The following is a 16402-nucleotide window of genomic DNA, read 5'->3' as shown; positions in this document are numbered from 1 at the left end:
ATGGCTGAATATATATATATATGTGTATATATATATTATATATATTATATATATATATATATATAATATATATATACTCTTTTCTAGATTCTTTTCCATTATAGGTTATCACAAGACACTGAGTATGGTTCCCTGTGCTATACAGTAGGTCCTTGTTGGTTATCTGTGTATATGTTAATCCCAAACTCTGAATTTATCCCTCCCCCAACCCTTTCCCCTTTGGTAACCATAAGTTTGTTTTCTAAGTCTGTGAGTCTATATCTGTTTTGTAAATAAGTTCATTTGTATCTTTTTTGTAGATTCCACATACAAGTGATATCATATGATCTATTTGTCTTTCCCTGTCTGACTTACTTCACTTAGTATGATAATCTCTAGGTCCATCCATGTTGCTGAAAATGGCATTATTTCATTCTTTTTTATGGCTGAGTAATATTCCATTGTATGTGTGCACCACATCTTCTTTATCCATTCCTCTGTCAATGGACATTTATGTTGCTTCCATGTCTTGGCTACTGTAAATAGTGCTGCAATGAACATTGGGGTGCATGTATCTTTTTGGATTATGGTTTTCTCAGGATATATGCCCAGGAGTGGGATTGCTGGATCATATTGTAGTTCTATTTTTAGATCTTTAAGGACCCTCCATACCGTTCTCCGTACTGGCTGCACCGATTTACATTCCCACCAATGACATACCTTCCTCACTGGGCTTCATCATTTCTAGCTTTTGATTTAAACTGAGAGACTTGTGACTCTTCTTATCACTTGAACACTTAGAGGCCAGTGTAGGTTATTAATTGGCCTAATTTCAGTATTGCTGTGTCTCAGGGAATACGGAGGCCCGAGGAGAGGGAGAGAGACGGAGGGAAGGTTGGTCGGTGGAGCAGTCAAAACACACAACATTTATTACATTTATTGTCTTATTTGGGTGGAGTTCGTGATGCCTCAAAACAATTACAATAGTAACACCAAAGATCCCTGATCACAGATCACCATAATAAATATAACAATAATGAAAAAGTTTGAAATAGGTGAGAATGACCAAAATGTGACACAAGACAGGAAGTGAGCAAATGTTGGAAAACTGGCACCAACAGACTTGTTGAATGCAGGGTTGCCACAAACCTTCAATTTGTAAACACAATATCTGCAAACTGCAATGACGTGAAGCATATTTGCCTGTATTTTTTCATTGTCTGTCTTTTAGCACCTTTCGCTTGACTCACAGTAACCAAATCAAAATCATTTTTATGTAAATCCCACAAATTAACACACTGGATAATAACAGTGAAATCACGGGAAGTAAGGAACAAAGAAAGTAATGTTATGGGAGGGGCAGGATGTGAATGGCTGTTTCTGACTGAAGGTTAATTTCTATGTTGACCACAATCCTTGTCCATCCCAGCTGGTCCCTGCTCAGAGGCTGGCTGAGGTAGCGTTCATCCCAAATATTAGGAAACACAGCACAATACTGTAAAGCTTCCTTTAATGGCATAGTATGGCTCATTTAAAAAAACAACTTCTACTTTTAAATAATACTGCTTCACAGATACCATGCTATGTAAGGTTACTATAGCCGATGTAAAGTAGAAATTTCTTTTGTTTCAAACTTTAAGAGTCTGGCTCTAATAGTGTACAGTTTGGTAAACAAATCAGTTTACTTACATAAGTATGATTGCATTGAGATCAGGCATCTCCTGCACGCAGGGAAGGGCTTCCTGTCCCGTGTGTGTGTCCTGCCCTCCGTCTCAAGGGGGCCAACCAAGACTATAAACTGCGGGTACAGTTTTTCAATACAAGAGTTTTCCTTTTGGGTCTTACTAACACACCAGCTGAGTCTAATTACCAGCCTGCTCCATTTTAAAGGAAAGCTTTTATTTACTGAAAATGAGACAGCAAAGCCATTTGTTTTGAAATTTTGAAAAAATAAATCTCTTTCCTAGTGAAAGTACTTGAATATATCTGAGAACTGGATGAAGTGACTTGTATCCACTAATAAGAATGGACACAGTAAAGTTCAGAAGCCTAAATCAGACAAATCAGATATGATTCTAAAAATGAGAGACACCTTGACAAATCACAATACCTAAGTAACTTATCTCTAACTATAATATTCTGAAGTGAAAGTAATTATGGCATGAATTTTTTCCATTCATCTAAGCTCTCCTATTTAGTATTTTAAAATCTAACCAGGCAATAAATATCATGTTTAAAGTTCAGTGATCGTAAAGATGTAAAAACATTTATTTTAAAATAATGACATTCTTACCCCCATCGAAGGCCTTTCCTGGACTCCAAGTGCGGAAATAATCATCCTAGGGAGAAAAATAATGTGAATTGAGTGTCTATGAGTAACTAAAATGTAAAGATTCATATAAAATCAAAAATAAAATGTGAAATACAGAAGCTGAATACAAACCTCTACTTCCTGCAATGGCAAGCAGTAAATTATAAAAAAATAAACAAACAAAAGAAAAAAAAAAGAACAAGAGAAAAACAATAGTTATCAAATGAGAATACATTGTTAACACGTTATAGAAATATCTTTCAGTAAATGTGTTCATTTTCATGGCAAGTCAACATTTACTATACTGTAAGAATTTAACTATTTTGGTTGCCACGCCACCTAAATATTATAACGCGATACTTTCAATGTGTGGTATAACACAAAATTACGTGAAGCTAATAAGCTTATAAAAAGCATCCACCGGTTTCCAATTACACAACTGCATTTTGCACTAGTACATGAGTAAATGGAGGGGGGAAGCGGGGGATAAACTGGGAGACTGGGGTTGACATGTACACACCACTATGTATAAAACAGATGACTAATAAGGACCTCTGTATAGCTCAGGGGACTCTTATCAATGCTCTGTAATGGCCTGTATGGGAAAAGTACCTAAAAATGAGTGTATCTATGTATGTGTATAACTGATTCACTTTACCGTACACCTGAAACACAACATTGTAAGTCAACTACACTCCAAAAAAATTAATTTTAAAAAATATATATGCTATAATTAAATATGAAATAAATAATAAATAAAGAAATTGGGGCAAAGAGAAAAGAGCCACATATTTGGCTATAAGATGTCAAGCAAACAAAGTAAAGTGAACATGAGATTCCTGTTCAATTAAATGTCCCTGAGATAATTTTAAAAATTACTTTCTCCTCAAAAAAACACACAAAAAAATAGTAACTGGAACAGTTACCATAGCAGGAAACATGCCAGGTGACTCTGCGGTGGCCCAGACGCTATAAATATACTTTATGAACATCAGTCACAGGCAACTGAACATCTAAGGAATTCATCAGAATGCACCAGGAAGCCTGAGAAAAAATGTGCACCTAATTAAATCTTGCCTAAAGTTTCAATCTTTGATATGGGAAAGAATCATTACATTTACTGTATATTTAGTACATTTGACCATAAAGCACAAAAGTGGGGCAGCGGATAGTGCCCAGAGCTGATCCAACTGACCGACTCAATTTTATTCACCGTTTTTACCTAAAAGCCTTGTAAAGGCACCTCAAACAGGTCATCTCTTATGCAAACAGAACCGATTCCACTGTTCAAATTAATAAGCTATTTCCACCATCAGAAGCAAGAGAAGTGCACTGTGGGATGCTCCTTGATGAAACAGTCCCCAGCCCCAAATCCTAACCCACCAGAAACCTCAGAATGTAGGGAACCCAGAAGGCCAAGCAGAGATTCTTTCAATCTTCTTCTACCCTCTTTGCTCATACCCTCCAGTGTACTGGGAGGGAACGTAGAGCATTTTAATTACAGAAATAAATATACTTCCCTAATTGATTTATTGAACATTTTTAAATTGGTACAAAACGTTTTGCTTCTTGTGACGAATCACTCATTACCACCTTTTTCACCCCCATCTCTCGCCCTCAAAGGAAAGAAGAAAAGAAAAACCACAGAAGACGCGTCTGTCTGTCTTCTATTTATATTGAGATAGGGTTATAACAAGAGAGGGGGCATTTTAGGGCAAAACACGCTGACAGGTCCTGCACTAAATCATCCAGGATTAGATGAAGGATGGAGAACACCACCGGGTAATTAGACAAATACTGATTGTTTAGTCTCTTCTTAAAATCTCACTTTAAAAAAAATTACAGCATGATACAAATCTTGGGAAACTAGGTTTTCAAATCAAGTACCTACACTCAAATCCTCAAACTTCAGCTGAAGATCACAGCACACTCATGTAATCACTTTTTCACGTTACCGCTCACTGCGTGGGGAAGATGACTGTCTTCCATTCCAAGCGTGGAGAAGGCTGGGATTCTCCTGAAACACAGGCAAAGCCAGACTCTGGCACCTGGTGATGGCTCTGGAGATGCAGACCTGAATTTGAAGTCTGGCTCCACCATCTAATAACTGCATGAGGCTAGAGAAAAAGATGGTCTAAACCTCAGATGCTTGTACTAAAGTCGGAAAAAGACTACCTACCTGTCTAGTAAGGGTGGTGCGGGGATTAGTTTCAAAAACGTAAAGCACCAGCCCACTCTTGGCAAGAAGCAGGTGCTAAGGCATGTTTGCCAGTCAGAAGGACTAAGGTCATCCCTTTAGTGTCTGGTCAACATCACCACTGGACAAGCTGGCATGACTGCTGACAAAGTCCTGTAGTTTTTCTGTTTTTTTTGTAGAAAGAGCTACGGACCCCTCATCACATTTTTCAAAGTGACGTCCACACTGCAACCCTCCCCCAAATGTCAGATGTGAGATGCAGAGAACTTTTTCAAAGCCAACATTAATGACTGTGGTTAATGCCAGCAGACAAGTACTTCTGCTGTCCCATCAGACTTTCTGAAGCGGTACAGCTACCATGATAGCACCATCCAGAAAGGTGCGGGAAGGTGTTTACTACAATGGTGACTCTGGGCTGCGGAAAGGCTGGCACAGGAGTGGAGCTGACACTGAGGCCTGATAACATGACAGCATCATGCCTGCCACGACACGGAGTGTTTGAAATACACAACACTGTACGGCTTAGCAGGAAGTACGCAGGCATGTAGAGAAAACGACACGATGGTGAAAGCGAAGCTCGACAACTTAACTGAACGCCCTTCAGAATAACAGGATCACACTGGCTTATTCTGGGATCAGAGCTATAAAAAATCTGTAATCATAATGTACAGCATGACCTGGCTTTTTGTTATGTCAAGGGCATCACGGACAGCTGGCCATCGGACATGGTACAGAAAAGCAAAGTCCTTCCCCTATTAGCTATTTTTAGATATTTTTCTTTGTGTTCTCATATCACTAGACTTTTATTTTTCTGAAAATGGTTTCAGAGCATTAAATCTTAGGAATGTTGCCAGGATGAGAAATCAAAGTATTTTCACATAAAGTGTTCATTCAGGCGCAATTTCTTTTGTCTCAAAAAGCTTTAGTGACTATTGGTTGTTCCCAGGCTTCAATTTAGATCCAGAATAAACCAACTGGGGATTTAGAAAACAACTCAGGAAATGCCCACGACTGGAGAAATTCAGGTTCAGATGACTGACACGAAGCCTGAGGGTCCCACTGGGCAAAGCTCACGCTCAAGAGCTTACACCGTGAATTACAGTGACAATCAGAGTTAATTCTGCACCTTTTCCAATTTCTTATATTGAAAGAAATAATATTTGACAGTGTTCCCCAAAATGTGGTCTGTATAAGAAAATTTGATTTCTGTATCCTGTGATTTAAGGCTTTTCCTTGTGGTTTTAATGTCCTATTTTTCCGGATTTTAAATAAGATACATGTTTAATGTAGAGCAGTTTCTCACCCTCGCCATCACTGACACTTCGAGCAGATAATTCTTTGTGGTCTTGGGCCGGGGCAGGTGGGAGGACGGCTCTGTGGAGCATTGCAGGCTGCTCAGCAGCCTCCCTGGCCTCCACCCATGACAGGCCAGCAGTGGCCTCCCTCAAGGTGTGGCATCCAGACTGTCGCCAAATACTGCCAAGTGCCTCCTCAGGGGGAAAAACCACCTACCTGAGGACCTGTGATGCAGAGTTTTGGGGAAATACAGAAACACTAATGAATCAAATTTTCCTACAGCAAAGAACTGCTAACAGGAACAGATTTTTCTTCACACATGTTTTACTATATTGAGATAATACTGTATGTTCAATATTATATCCAGATGTTTTGTGCATCATTTTATTAAGAGCATTTTACAACTGTATTCATATGTTTTGTCAAAATACTGAATGTCTCACATCCATCTGTGTGGATTTACCAACCTTTAGTTATTTCTTCATACGTCTGTGCTTCCATGTTGCTTATAATATTTTATAACAAATCACGCATACATAAATGTCTAAGTACTTTCTTATACATTCAGAATATATGTTTCAGAATAAAAACCATGCCCAGAATAGAGAAACTAGTTTCCCATGACAACAGCTGGTCAGAATCAGGCTTTGTCCAGATGAAGTAGGTGGGAAGGACCAGTTTATATCCTCGGATGAACTGTCTGGTTCATTCACTCACTGCTGCATCTACAGTGATTAATTCTCCCGATGCCTGAAGGAATCACAGGGACTAGAAAACTAGGGCAGGGGATTAGTTAGTATCCTCAAGGATTCTAACACGTGATCAACTGGGAATAGGAGAGACTGGAAGCTCCAAGAGATCCCCAGGGGCTAGAGCTGAACATGAGAAGAACTACACTCGGGCATCATATCGCCGGTGCTGAGCCACCCAAGCTGCTCTCGAGGCCATGAAGGTTTGCACAGACAATGGGACCTTCCTGAGATATGTATTTGAAAATTGCTAGCAGGGCACACCACCTTTAAATAATAATCAATAAAGATTCTGTTGATGACTACTGGATACAACTGTGTCCTATATCCCCATAAGTGTTCTGTAATTTATATTAAATAACTGGTATAAAGGATTGTTAAGCTATAAAACAAAGTATTTACAGGATTACAAAATGGGACACGGAAGATAATGCTTTTGGAGACATTGTAAAAATAAAATAAGTGGCAAAGTGATGGTTATCAACGGTGGGTAGTTCTGAAACGCCATACTCATATCCCCAAAATATGACAGTCCAGTTTCAGGAGGGGTATAGGATTTTAGGGTCAACCTACACCAAGATCGTTTAGGTGACAGTATTTCCATAGTACTTCCCTCCCCCACCTGAAGTCCGCTATCAGAGTATCTAGGATGTCATGTGAGGCCTTTGTATTAGTCATCCATTTGGAACACACGCACACACACACACACACAAACGCAAACAAAACACACTCATGCATCTATGTCAAAATATATACATATGTATATATAAATGTATACATATATTTTAAATAGATGAGTCTATTATAGAGATACATTTCATCAGTGTCTATCTAAAACATTTAAATGACATTTAAATAATATTTTAGTAATATGAGACAACTCACAGGCAGCTATGTTTTAGCCATCAGCTTTGCCCCTCCCCCCAAAAAAAACCCCATGGGGTATGAGATTGATAAGATTTCTTTCCAGATTTGCACAACTACCTATTTATGACTATGGAAACCCAGCAATCTTAGTCCAGAGACAAAGTAAATAAATACACATCTCTGGTATTTCCCACTATGTGCACTGACACTTATTACAGTAAGTGTCTTTGGGATAAACTCTCCCCTGAAGTGATGGCGTCAGGACAAGGAGAAAGTCCCCCTCGACAGCTGTCTCCCAGTCTTGCTTTTAACTGACAGTCCCACCTAGATTGCATCTTTTACTCTAAGAAATTTATAAGTATATTTCATTATGTTAAGAATTTACACGTTGTATTTCACTAGTGATGCACTATTTTAAATGATATAACAGATCCAAGACTGCCTGACTTGATTTGAAATGGTTGAATCTGCAGTGTAAAATGTGGGTCAACCACGACTAGGAACCGAAATTTAGTATAAGAGAGAAAAGGACTTGATGTAACAAAATCTTGTAGCTACAAATCCCAGTACAGAGCACGTGGGGGACGGGAGGGAGCGGGTTGGTGAAACAACCAACCTCCAAAAGCAGTAGTGTTTTATCAGTGATGTCATTCATATAACAATTATGTTTCAAATATTTTTATGAATTATGATGAAAAATGAAAGTGTGAGAAAATGTCAGAAATAATAATTAGGAAGACAAAGATAAACTTATCTTGGTACAAATTTTCAAGTCCTAGCTTGACAATTTCAATGAATGAATTAGAATAAAAAGATATGAAGAAAGAAAAAAAAGAGAAACATACAATAGGACATCAGGGGCCAAAGAGTGAAGTTTCTGAATAAGAAAAGCCTATATAAATATTTTTGTTTGTTTGTTTGTTTGTTTTTGCGGTACGCGGGCCTCTCACTGTTGTGGCCTCTCCCGTTGCGGAGCGCAGGCTCCGGACGCGCAGGCTCAGCGGCCATGGCTCACGGGCCCAGCGGCTCCGCGGCATGTGGGATCTTCCCGGACCGGGGCACGAACCCGTGTCCCCTGCATCGGCAGGCGGACTCTCAACCACTGGGCCACCAGGGAAGTCCTAGTTACCTATTTTATATATAGTAGTTGTATATGTCAATCCCAATCTTTTGGTGTTTAAAACAACATTATTTTAGTGTTCAAAACTCATGATTTCAAACAACTATATGAAACTAAATATGGATTGTAATTCAAATGTTTCATCATATCAAATGTAAATAAGTTTATATTATATACAAATATTAGATGCATACTATGAGTCTGATACAAATCATTAGCATATAAAAGTCAATGAAAATACAGTACTAGTCAAAATTTAAATACTGTGTAAAATAGATAGAAGTTACTCATCATAAATGAAAGCAAAATAGTATTTCTCTTTTTTAGAATGTGCTATGTTAAGAAACAAAGGACATTAGTTGGTTCCTTACTGAGTCAAGAGTGTATTTCTGTGCTTTTTTACACCTCCAGCAGCAAAAGTAAGCTCTTCAGATGCTGTACTGACAGAGTGGGCAGGGGATATATTCACACATGAACTCCGATCACGTACAACTGGGTCCTTATTCATGATCAATACCCGGGAACTCCTTTCTGAACGTATCTATACTTAGACAAAAATTGAAAGCTATTTGGTTCACACTGAGATTTCACTTTTGGGTTTAAGATGATTTTTGATTTGCCCTCATGGTTATTATTATTATAATTCTATTTCCTCATGTATAAATTGAGATCCTGATGCACAGCTATTATCTATAGTAACAGCGTTACGTTCACAGTTCACTGGTTTATAAAATCTTCGAACTAAAGTGTGACGCGTTGTTTCCCTAGAAGTTTCGCTTTGCATTATCTTCTTCCTCTTCTCTGCAGAGAGAGAAGACTTTCTGAAAGAATGATCCTTTGCTCACTTTAAAAACTTAGTAATGTATACATATTGGGGTTTGTTCCAATATTTAAGGTTTACACTTCAGACTTCTTAAAACACTGAAACAACAGTACCAACACCATCAACACCGTAGTTTTTAAAAATAGCCCAGGGGCTTCCCTGGTGGCGCAGTGGTTGAGAGTCGGCCTGCCGATGCAGGGGACACGGGTTCGTGCCCCGGTCCGGGAAGATCCCACATGCCGCGGAGCGGCTGGGCCCGTGAGCCATGGTCGCTGGGCCTGCGCGTCCGGAGCCTGTGCTCCGCAACGGGAGAGGCCACGGCGGTGAGAGGCCCGCGTACCGGAAAAAAAAAAAAAAAAAAAAAGCCCAGTTACCAGAAAGCCAAAAATGAGCATTACAATCAGTAATGGGGAGGACAGTGGCTAACACACAGTCCCCAGGAGCCACTTGCTTCTCTGTGCACCAGGACCAGATAAAGCAACCCCACCTCCTTTTAGGCCCAAATCTAGAGGCTTGGGACAATAACCATCCATCTTAGAGTTCTGGAAGGTCCAGAATCTAGGAGTGGCTCAAAGGCTCTCTCAGGGCCAATCAAGGTGCCAACCAGGATACACTCCCTCCTAGAGGCCTGACTGACAAAGAGCTTCCGATTTGTCAGGCATTTTTGGTGATGGAGCACCCTTGCTCCCTTCTGGATGGGGGTTCCAGCTCCTTACTGGCTCAGCCCCTTTCCTGCCACGGGGGGTCCCCACAGGGCCACCCTCCGTGTGAGGACCCTGCCAGGGAGCCTGGCACACGAGATGGTCTCTTTATGCTCATCCCAGGATGACACCCCATCACTACTGCACCTTTGATTTATTCCCAGCGAGTGGCCGCACCCACCCCACCCAAGCCCAGAAGCAAGACGACCAGGATGGAGGGCCCTTCGGGCTAGGTTCGAGGTGCTGGAGACCCTTCCCCTCTTAGGACACAAGAACATTTCATTTTGCCACCATCAGGATTTTGAAGGAAAGGAATTTCAAACCTCCCCTAGTCTCTTCAATTTCAAGATTCAGTCACTTCACTGTCACGCCTGTGCGATGCAGCAGGGCCTCAGATGGGGCACGCTGGGGGGGAGAACGTTTATTTTTCCCGAACATTTCAGAACCAGCCTTTAGTAAAATACAACAGAATGAATTATTAAAAAATGAAACCAAACCAGACATGCAAACCCAAATTCATCAGTACTGGAGTTAATCCATGGAAACAGAGATCAACATAAATGTTCGTGTCAAACAGCTAAGAAGGCTTTTCCATGCTCAGTCCCATCTCTGTCCCTGCCCAGCACAGGCTGCCAACCACACCGAGCTTGTGCGCACCCTCGGCAGCTCTGATGGACTTGATGTGGACCAAGGTCCTCACAGGTGTGGCCCCCAAATATCATGTATCTACACTGACAGTGTTTTCTGATAAAATCCAACAATAAAAAAAAGTCACATCTCCGAAAGGCTGAGAACATTTCAGCCTATTTGATAGCTGGAGAAAAATTACGCTAAAGAACATTTTTCCTTATGATAAAGAGGTGAGATAAAATCAGTAACAATATTTGCATGGGATTTAGGACAAGTATCAGTTCATCCCTCCTCCCTCAGTCTGCAGTCATCAAAAAGTAGCACCTGTCAACAAATGTAAGAATAGGAAATAAATGTGTTTGCACACTAAAATTTACATTAAAATGAATTAGAGTAAAATTTTATAACATAGGGAATCCTATACAGAGCTGTCCATTTTCCAACTCTAATTATAATAAAGCACACAACATAGAAACCAATATAAAAATTATAACCTGTATGCTTGCTAACAGCCTCTTCCACAATAAGAAATCTACAAAGTTTTAAACTAGTACACTTTATTTTCTTAAGTGTCCACTAATTAATTAGCCTTATGCTCTACTACAAGACTTTTTTTTTTGCATTAGGTAATCTAATAGCCAAAATATATATTTAGAAAATCAGAAAAGTGTGACTTCAGATACCAGCAACCAAAAATTAGAAATGTTTTAAAATTTATATAGTTCTCTTCATAACTTAGCTTGCTACTTTTACATCCTGTTAGAACCATACCAATAAAAATAAATTTACCATGGTGATATCATGTTCACACAAAGAGACTGAAGTGGAAGTCTGACACATACATCTAAAAGTATGCATGCAATAGAGTTGATTTTTTTTAGTCACATTAAAATAAATACATCAATTGAAATGAAAACTAAAACCAGAAGTTGTACGGTTGAGGTTCACCCCCTTTATCCTATATAAAGGAAGATAGGAAATAATAAATGGACCTTAAATTTAAAAACATGATATTCTTTTGGTCTTAATTTTATGATCTGAAAAGATCAGTTTTGAAAGGATAATTAATCTTTTGTAACAAGTATGTGTGTGTGTGTGTGTGTACACAGGTGTTCACACACATACACACCCACTTTCCACAGTTCTTCAGATTTGCACACAACCCTGCAATGCCTACCATCTTGTACTACTGTGATCTCATCCTTATAAAAAGAAAGACAAAAAACTATAGCTCAGAGGAAGAGAAATGAAATTCATAAGGAAATGCACATGATGTTCTTATCAACTGCATCTTGTAGCTCAAATTACCAGAATGTTTTTAAGGGAACAAACCTCCTTTTAAAACAATCTGATGTAAAACAAGACAATATCTACATTACGTGTGCTTTCAGTTGGAAAAAAAAAGTAAGCCGTTTTATACGTGTAAGTTTTAGAACAAACAATTCTGCTTCCTTTGTCTTTCTCCTGAACACACCAAACAATGAATACATTATTTAATGGCTCAGTGCTAACGTTTAGCCTGTGGTATCCAGTTTTACTCGTGCTCTGCGCTCCCCACTGGTACTTTAATAAGGGCAAACGTTAAGTAAGTTTTGAATATTATGGAATAAAAGATTAATACTAGGCCTTCCCTGGTGGCGTAGTGGTTGAGAGTCCGCCTGCCGAGGCAGGGGACACGGGTTCGTGCCCCGGTCCGGGAAGGTCCCACATGCCGCGGAGCGGCTGGGCCAGTGAGCCATGGCCGCTGAGCCTGCGCGTCCGGAGCCTGTGCTCCGCAACGGGAGATGCCTCGGCAGTGAGAGGCCCGCGTACCGCAAAAAAAAAAAAAAAAAAAAAAAGATTAGTATTAGTACCCATTATACTACATATGTTTGGTTTCATCTTGCTTTGCACTTAGTTATTGCAGGTGAGCCACTTACAGAAGGAGGACAAAGAGAAAAGGACGAGGACGCAGGGAGGGGGAGCGTCACATGTTCATTCAAAAGCTCGGAGGCCCCGTACGGGGAGGCTCTGGCCGCTGGAAGGTGAAGCACGCAGGCGCAGCCTCTGTTCTCCCGTAGTTTAGTCCAGCGGTGCCCAGCCTTTCTGGCACCAGGCACGGGTTTCGTGGAAGACAGTTTCTCCATGGCCCGGGGCAGGGGGATGGTGCAGGCGGTAACGCGCGCGATGGGGAGCGGCGGGGAGCGACGGAGGACGCTTCACTGGCCCGTCACTCACCTCCTGCTGTGCGGCCCGGTTCCTAACAGGCCGCGAACCGGTGCTGGTCCACAGCCCGGGGTTTGGGGGCCCCTGACTTAGTCTATAAAGAGGTCATCGTGGTGGCAACATAATGTAGCCACATACAAATTGTTAAACCTGCCTCAGCCTCACAGGGTCAGGGTCAGAGGACATGGAACAAGAACTGTGGCTTCAAAATCCACAAGAACAGTCATTTCCCGTAGAAGCAAACGGAAAGGCACGCGGGCAGGAGAAAGCACGGAGAAGTCTGAAGACCACAGGAGTTCAGTGTAGGGGTCGTAACTTGGGTGTGCGTGTGTGTGTGTGCTTGGGTGTGAGTGTGTACGTGCAGGAGGACAGGTCTGTTGGGAAAGAGTGGGGAAGGGCTGGGGGGTTTCAGGACAGTCGAGGCGTCCAGGCAGACACACGAAGGCTAACTCGTCACAACCAGAATGGCTGCTACAAGATATATTTGTCCTTTCCTTCCAGATTCAAAGTCGGTCTAAATGTTTTAAGGTTGCCTTGTGGCCTCTAGAAAAATCATGACGTTGGTGTATTTGTACGAGTCCTTAATACCTACACAGAGTCCAGAATCAGGGACTAGTAACAACAATAATAACCACCACCTCTAACGCAGTGTTTTTATACAGCATCACTCTTTAAACACTGGAATCAGCCTGGGAGGAAAGGCTGACTGACGAGCTCCCATGGCCGGGACTACCAGACACAAGACCCAAACCCAGAACACCCGTGGCTGCAGTCCATTCTCTTCACCACTTTTATCATGCTTCAGTTTTCTAAGTCTTCATTTTATTAGTTAATTTCCAATTGTTAACAGCACTTTTGCTACGCAAAATAATCTAAGAATTCCAACCTAAATTATTTTTGCTCACTGATTACCTAGCAAGTATTTATCCTCTATTGTGCTCCAGTTCTAAGCAAGAAACTAAAATCAGTGAATAAGATAAACTGTCCTGTCTCCCTGCAGCACAGAGTCTGACTCTGGGGCTATGTCACAACACGGTTCTAAATACTATTTATAGGTAAGAGAGGTCCTATGATCATCGGGAAGATCCCTTTTGTTTTTCCAAATTCATTCCATTTTGATATTTACATTTTATTCTTTGCTTCTCAAAATGGCATTTGAGCAAATGCAAAAAAAAAAAAAAATCTACCCTAGCATTCATAAGAGTGTATGTGCAGAAATCTTAGATGCAAGCTCAGAATACTGTCAAATATAAAGATGAAACAGCTGTGGATGTCTGAAGCACATGTTTAAAACATAGAACTAAACCTTGTAGCTTTCTTCTCATATGCTAATTTTCAAAAGTTTCAAAACTATTAAGCTTTTTAAAGCTTCCCACAAAATTGTTTTGTCAGTATCCATTCATGAGGAACATCCTATATCCCTTGATAGAACCTAATTTATACTCCTTGCTGTGTTTTCTTTGAACTATCTTGGATTTAATTATCTGGAATAAACTGTTCCTCTTGACAAGAAATACTGTTTCTTGGGCTTATTCCACATCTACAGAAATTTAGAAGCAAGATCCAATAGAGAGGGAGAAATCTTTATAGACTAAACCTACTAAGAAAATAAATGTCCAAGGAGCATGGTGAAAATATCCATTTCCTTAGTTTTAATCAGTGATTAGATGCACATAAGAAAAAAAAAAATCAAACGCAATAGCCAATTTCTCCGTGAATGTGTGATTAGTATCACCAGTCAATGGAATCTTGTTAGCAGTTCAAAGTGTTGTTAATTACAGTCCAGGGGAAAGCAAATTCAGTATGAAACACTTTTAGGCAAAAGTAAATGGGATTTTAGAGTGTTGGCAATGGTAATGTGCCTGGAGCTGTGCTAAGCTATTTCATACATTATTAGCAGAGCTGTTTATGGACCTGCTGCTACGATATTTAAAACGTACGCTGATGTAGGTATTAAATTAGATCAGAATTGTGTTTACCAGTTTCGGGTGGGAGGCCATATATGCTACAATGATAAAAGGATTTAGACAGCTGAAAAACCAGCAAGTAAAGTTAAAAATCCCTGTAATGAACTCAAGAGCCTCTGCTGTCTGGGGCAGCAGGTAAGGTCTTGCAAACTCATCGATGGCGAATTTTCCTTTTACCAGTGATCTCGGCTCCTGCCATTTTCCACATGCAGCTATTACTAATGGTCTCCACCCTCAGATATAACTGCATTTGTCCCTAAAGTCAGCTTCCTACTCTGTAGGGCTTTTCACATCCTCAAACAGGGGCAGTGCGGTTTCCCACAGCACAGTCCCCACCTGTGATCTGCTGCACCAGAACTGAGGGAGCGAGTGGCAGGTGACACTGGGACGGCCACCTGCACACGAGTGTCTGGTGTCCCCAGCAATCCGTCGCTTGGATTGATCAGCTCTCTGTCTACGTTGCCAGCATCCCCTGAGGGCAAGCAGTCCGTCATCCCTGAGAAGCAGTTACAGGAAGGTAGAGTAGCTCGGGATTCTCAGCCACAGGCTGCGCCTTTCTCCCAGCCCCGTCCCGGAGGGAAGTAGAAAGGACAAGGAGGACCCTATAAGTCATCTTAGGAAGGCAGGGCCCCCGGGAGAAGTGCAAGCATTGTGCTTGGCCACCCACCAGGCAGCCGGAGGGGAGTGGCTTTAGGTGAGACCCAGGAGAGTACCAGAAGGGACAGAAAGCCATCTTGAGCCGTGAACGGCGCCTCGGCTTTGGGCAGTGAAGCCCGAACCTCCTTCCTCCTGCCTGACCCTGAAGGCGGGCTGTGATGACCTCACGCCGGAAGGAGTCCTTGCCTCGCCGCGACTCTGCCAGCTTCTCCTCCTGCTTGGTGGTGGTGACGCCCTGCACCCGTGGCAAGGCTTCTCTGAGGCTCACCCTGCAAACCTCCATTTCCACTACTGTGCCGGCTCTTGAGGCAACGCGGAATGGCAGACAGTGCAGAAACACTACAGACACGAACACGGGGAAAGCTCTAGCTCTACAGTCAACTGGTGAAGGACCGTGAAAAGGCTACACACTGGGCTTCCCTGATGGCACAGTGGTTGAGAGTCCGCCTGCCGATGCAGGGGACACGGGTTCGTGCCCCGGTCCGGGAAGATCCCACGTGCCGCGGAGCAGCTGGGCCCGTGAGCCATGGCCGCTGAGCCTGCGTGTCCGGAGCCTGTGCTCCGCAACGGGAGAGGCCACGACAGTGAGAGGCCCGCGTACCGCAAAAAAAAAAAAAAAAAAGCTACACACTTTTAGCTTCAAATTCTTCAACTGAAAAACTCTGGATAAAACCACCTTTACTGGGAACCTGAAAATGCAATTTATGGCATTTAATGAGCCCTCAAATAAATAAAGCGTTGCTGCCTTCTTCTTCCAAATAACGTTAGTGAACTACTATCAGAACTTCCTGTTAACACGTCCACTCCTTCAATTCTTTGCTCACTCACTCATCCAGGTAACTGCACTCAGTAGATTAATGCAAAAGATGTCAACGTGTAGTTACTGTGGAAGAAAGACAA

At 41.5% G+C, this 16402-nt stretch overlaps 1 protein-coding gene across 3 annotated transcripts in view; it reads right to left on the bottom strand.

Annotated features, from left to right (window-relative positions):
• The window catches only part of SPOCK3 (SPARC (osteonectin), cwcv and kazal like domains proteoglycan 3), a gene marked incomplete at both ends in the record, with an annotated part of 359585 nt that overhangs the window by 245602 nt on the left and 97581 nt on the right, over nucleotides 1–16402 (bottom strand). For 2 of the 3 annotated variants that reach the window (XM_079706799.1, XM_079706800.1), the window contains one exon: nucleotides 2273–2318. The exons of the other annotated variant lie outside the window; for it this stretch is intronic. In XM_079706799.1, the coding sequence (XP_079562925.1) occupies nucleotides 2273–2318 (46 nt within the window). The remainder of the gene's footprint in view (nucleotides 1–2272; nucleotides 2319–16402) is intronic. 3 annotated transcript variants of the gene reach the window in all.

This window comes from Hyperoodon ampullatus, assembly GCF_949752795.1.
Source record: "Hyperoodon ampullatus genome assembly, chromosome: 6".
Lineage (NCBI taxonomy): Eukaryota > Metazoa > Chordata > Mammalia > Artiodactyla > Ziphiidae > Hyperoodon > Hyperoodon ampullatus.
Note: the sequence above shows the minus strand (reverse complement) of the source record. Positions and strands in the feature narration are given on the sequence as shown.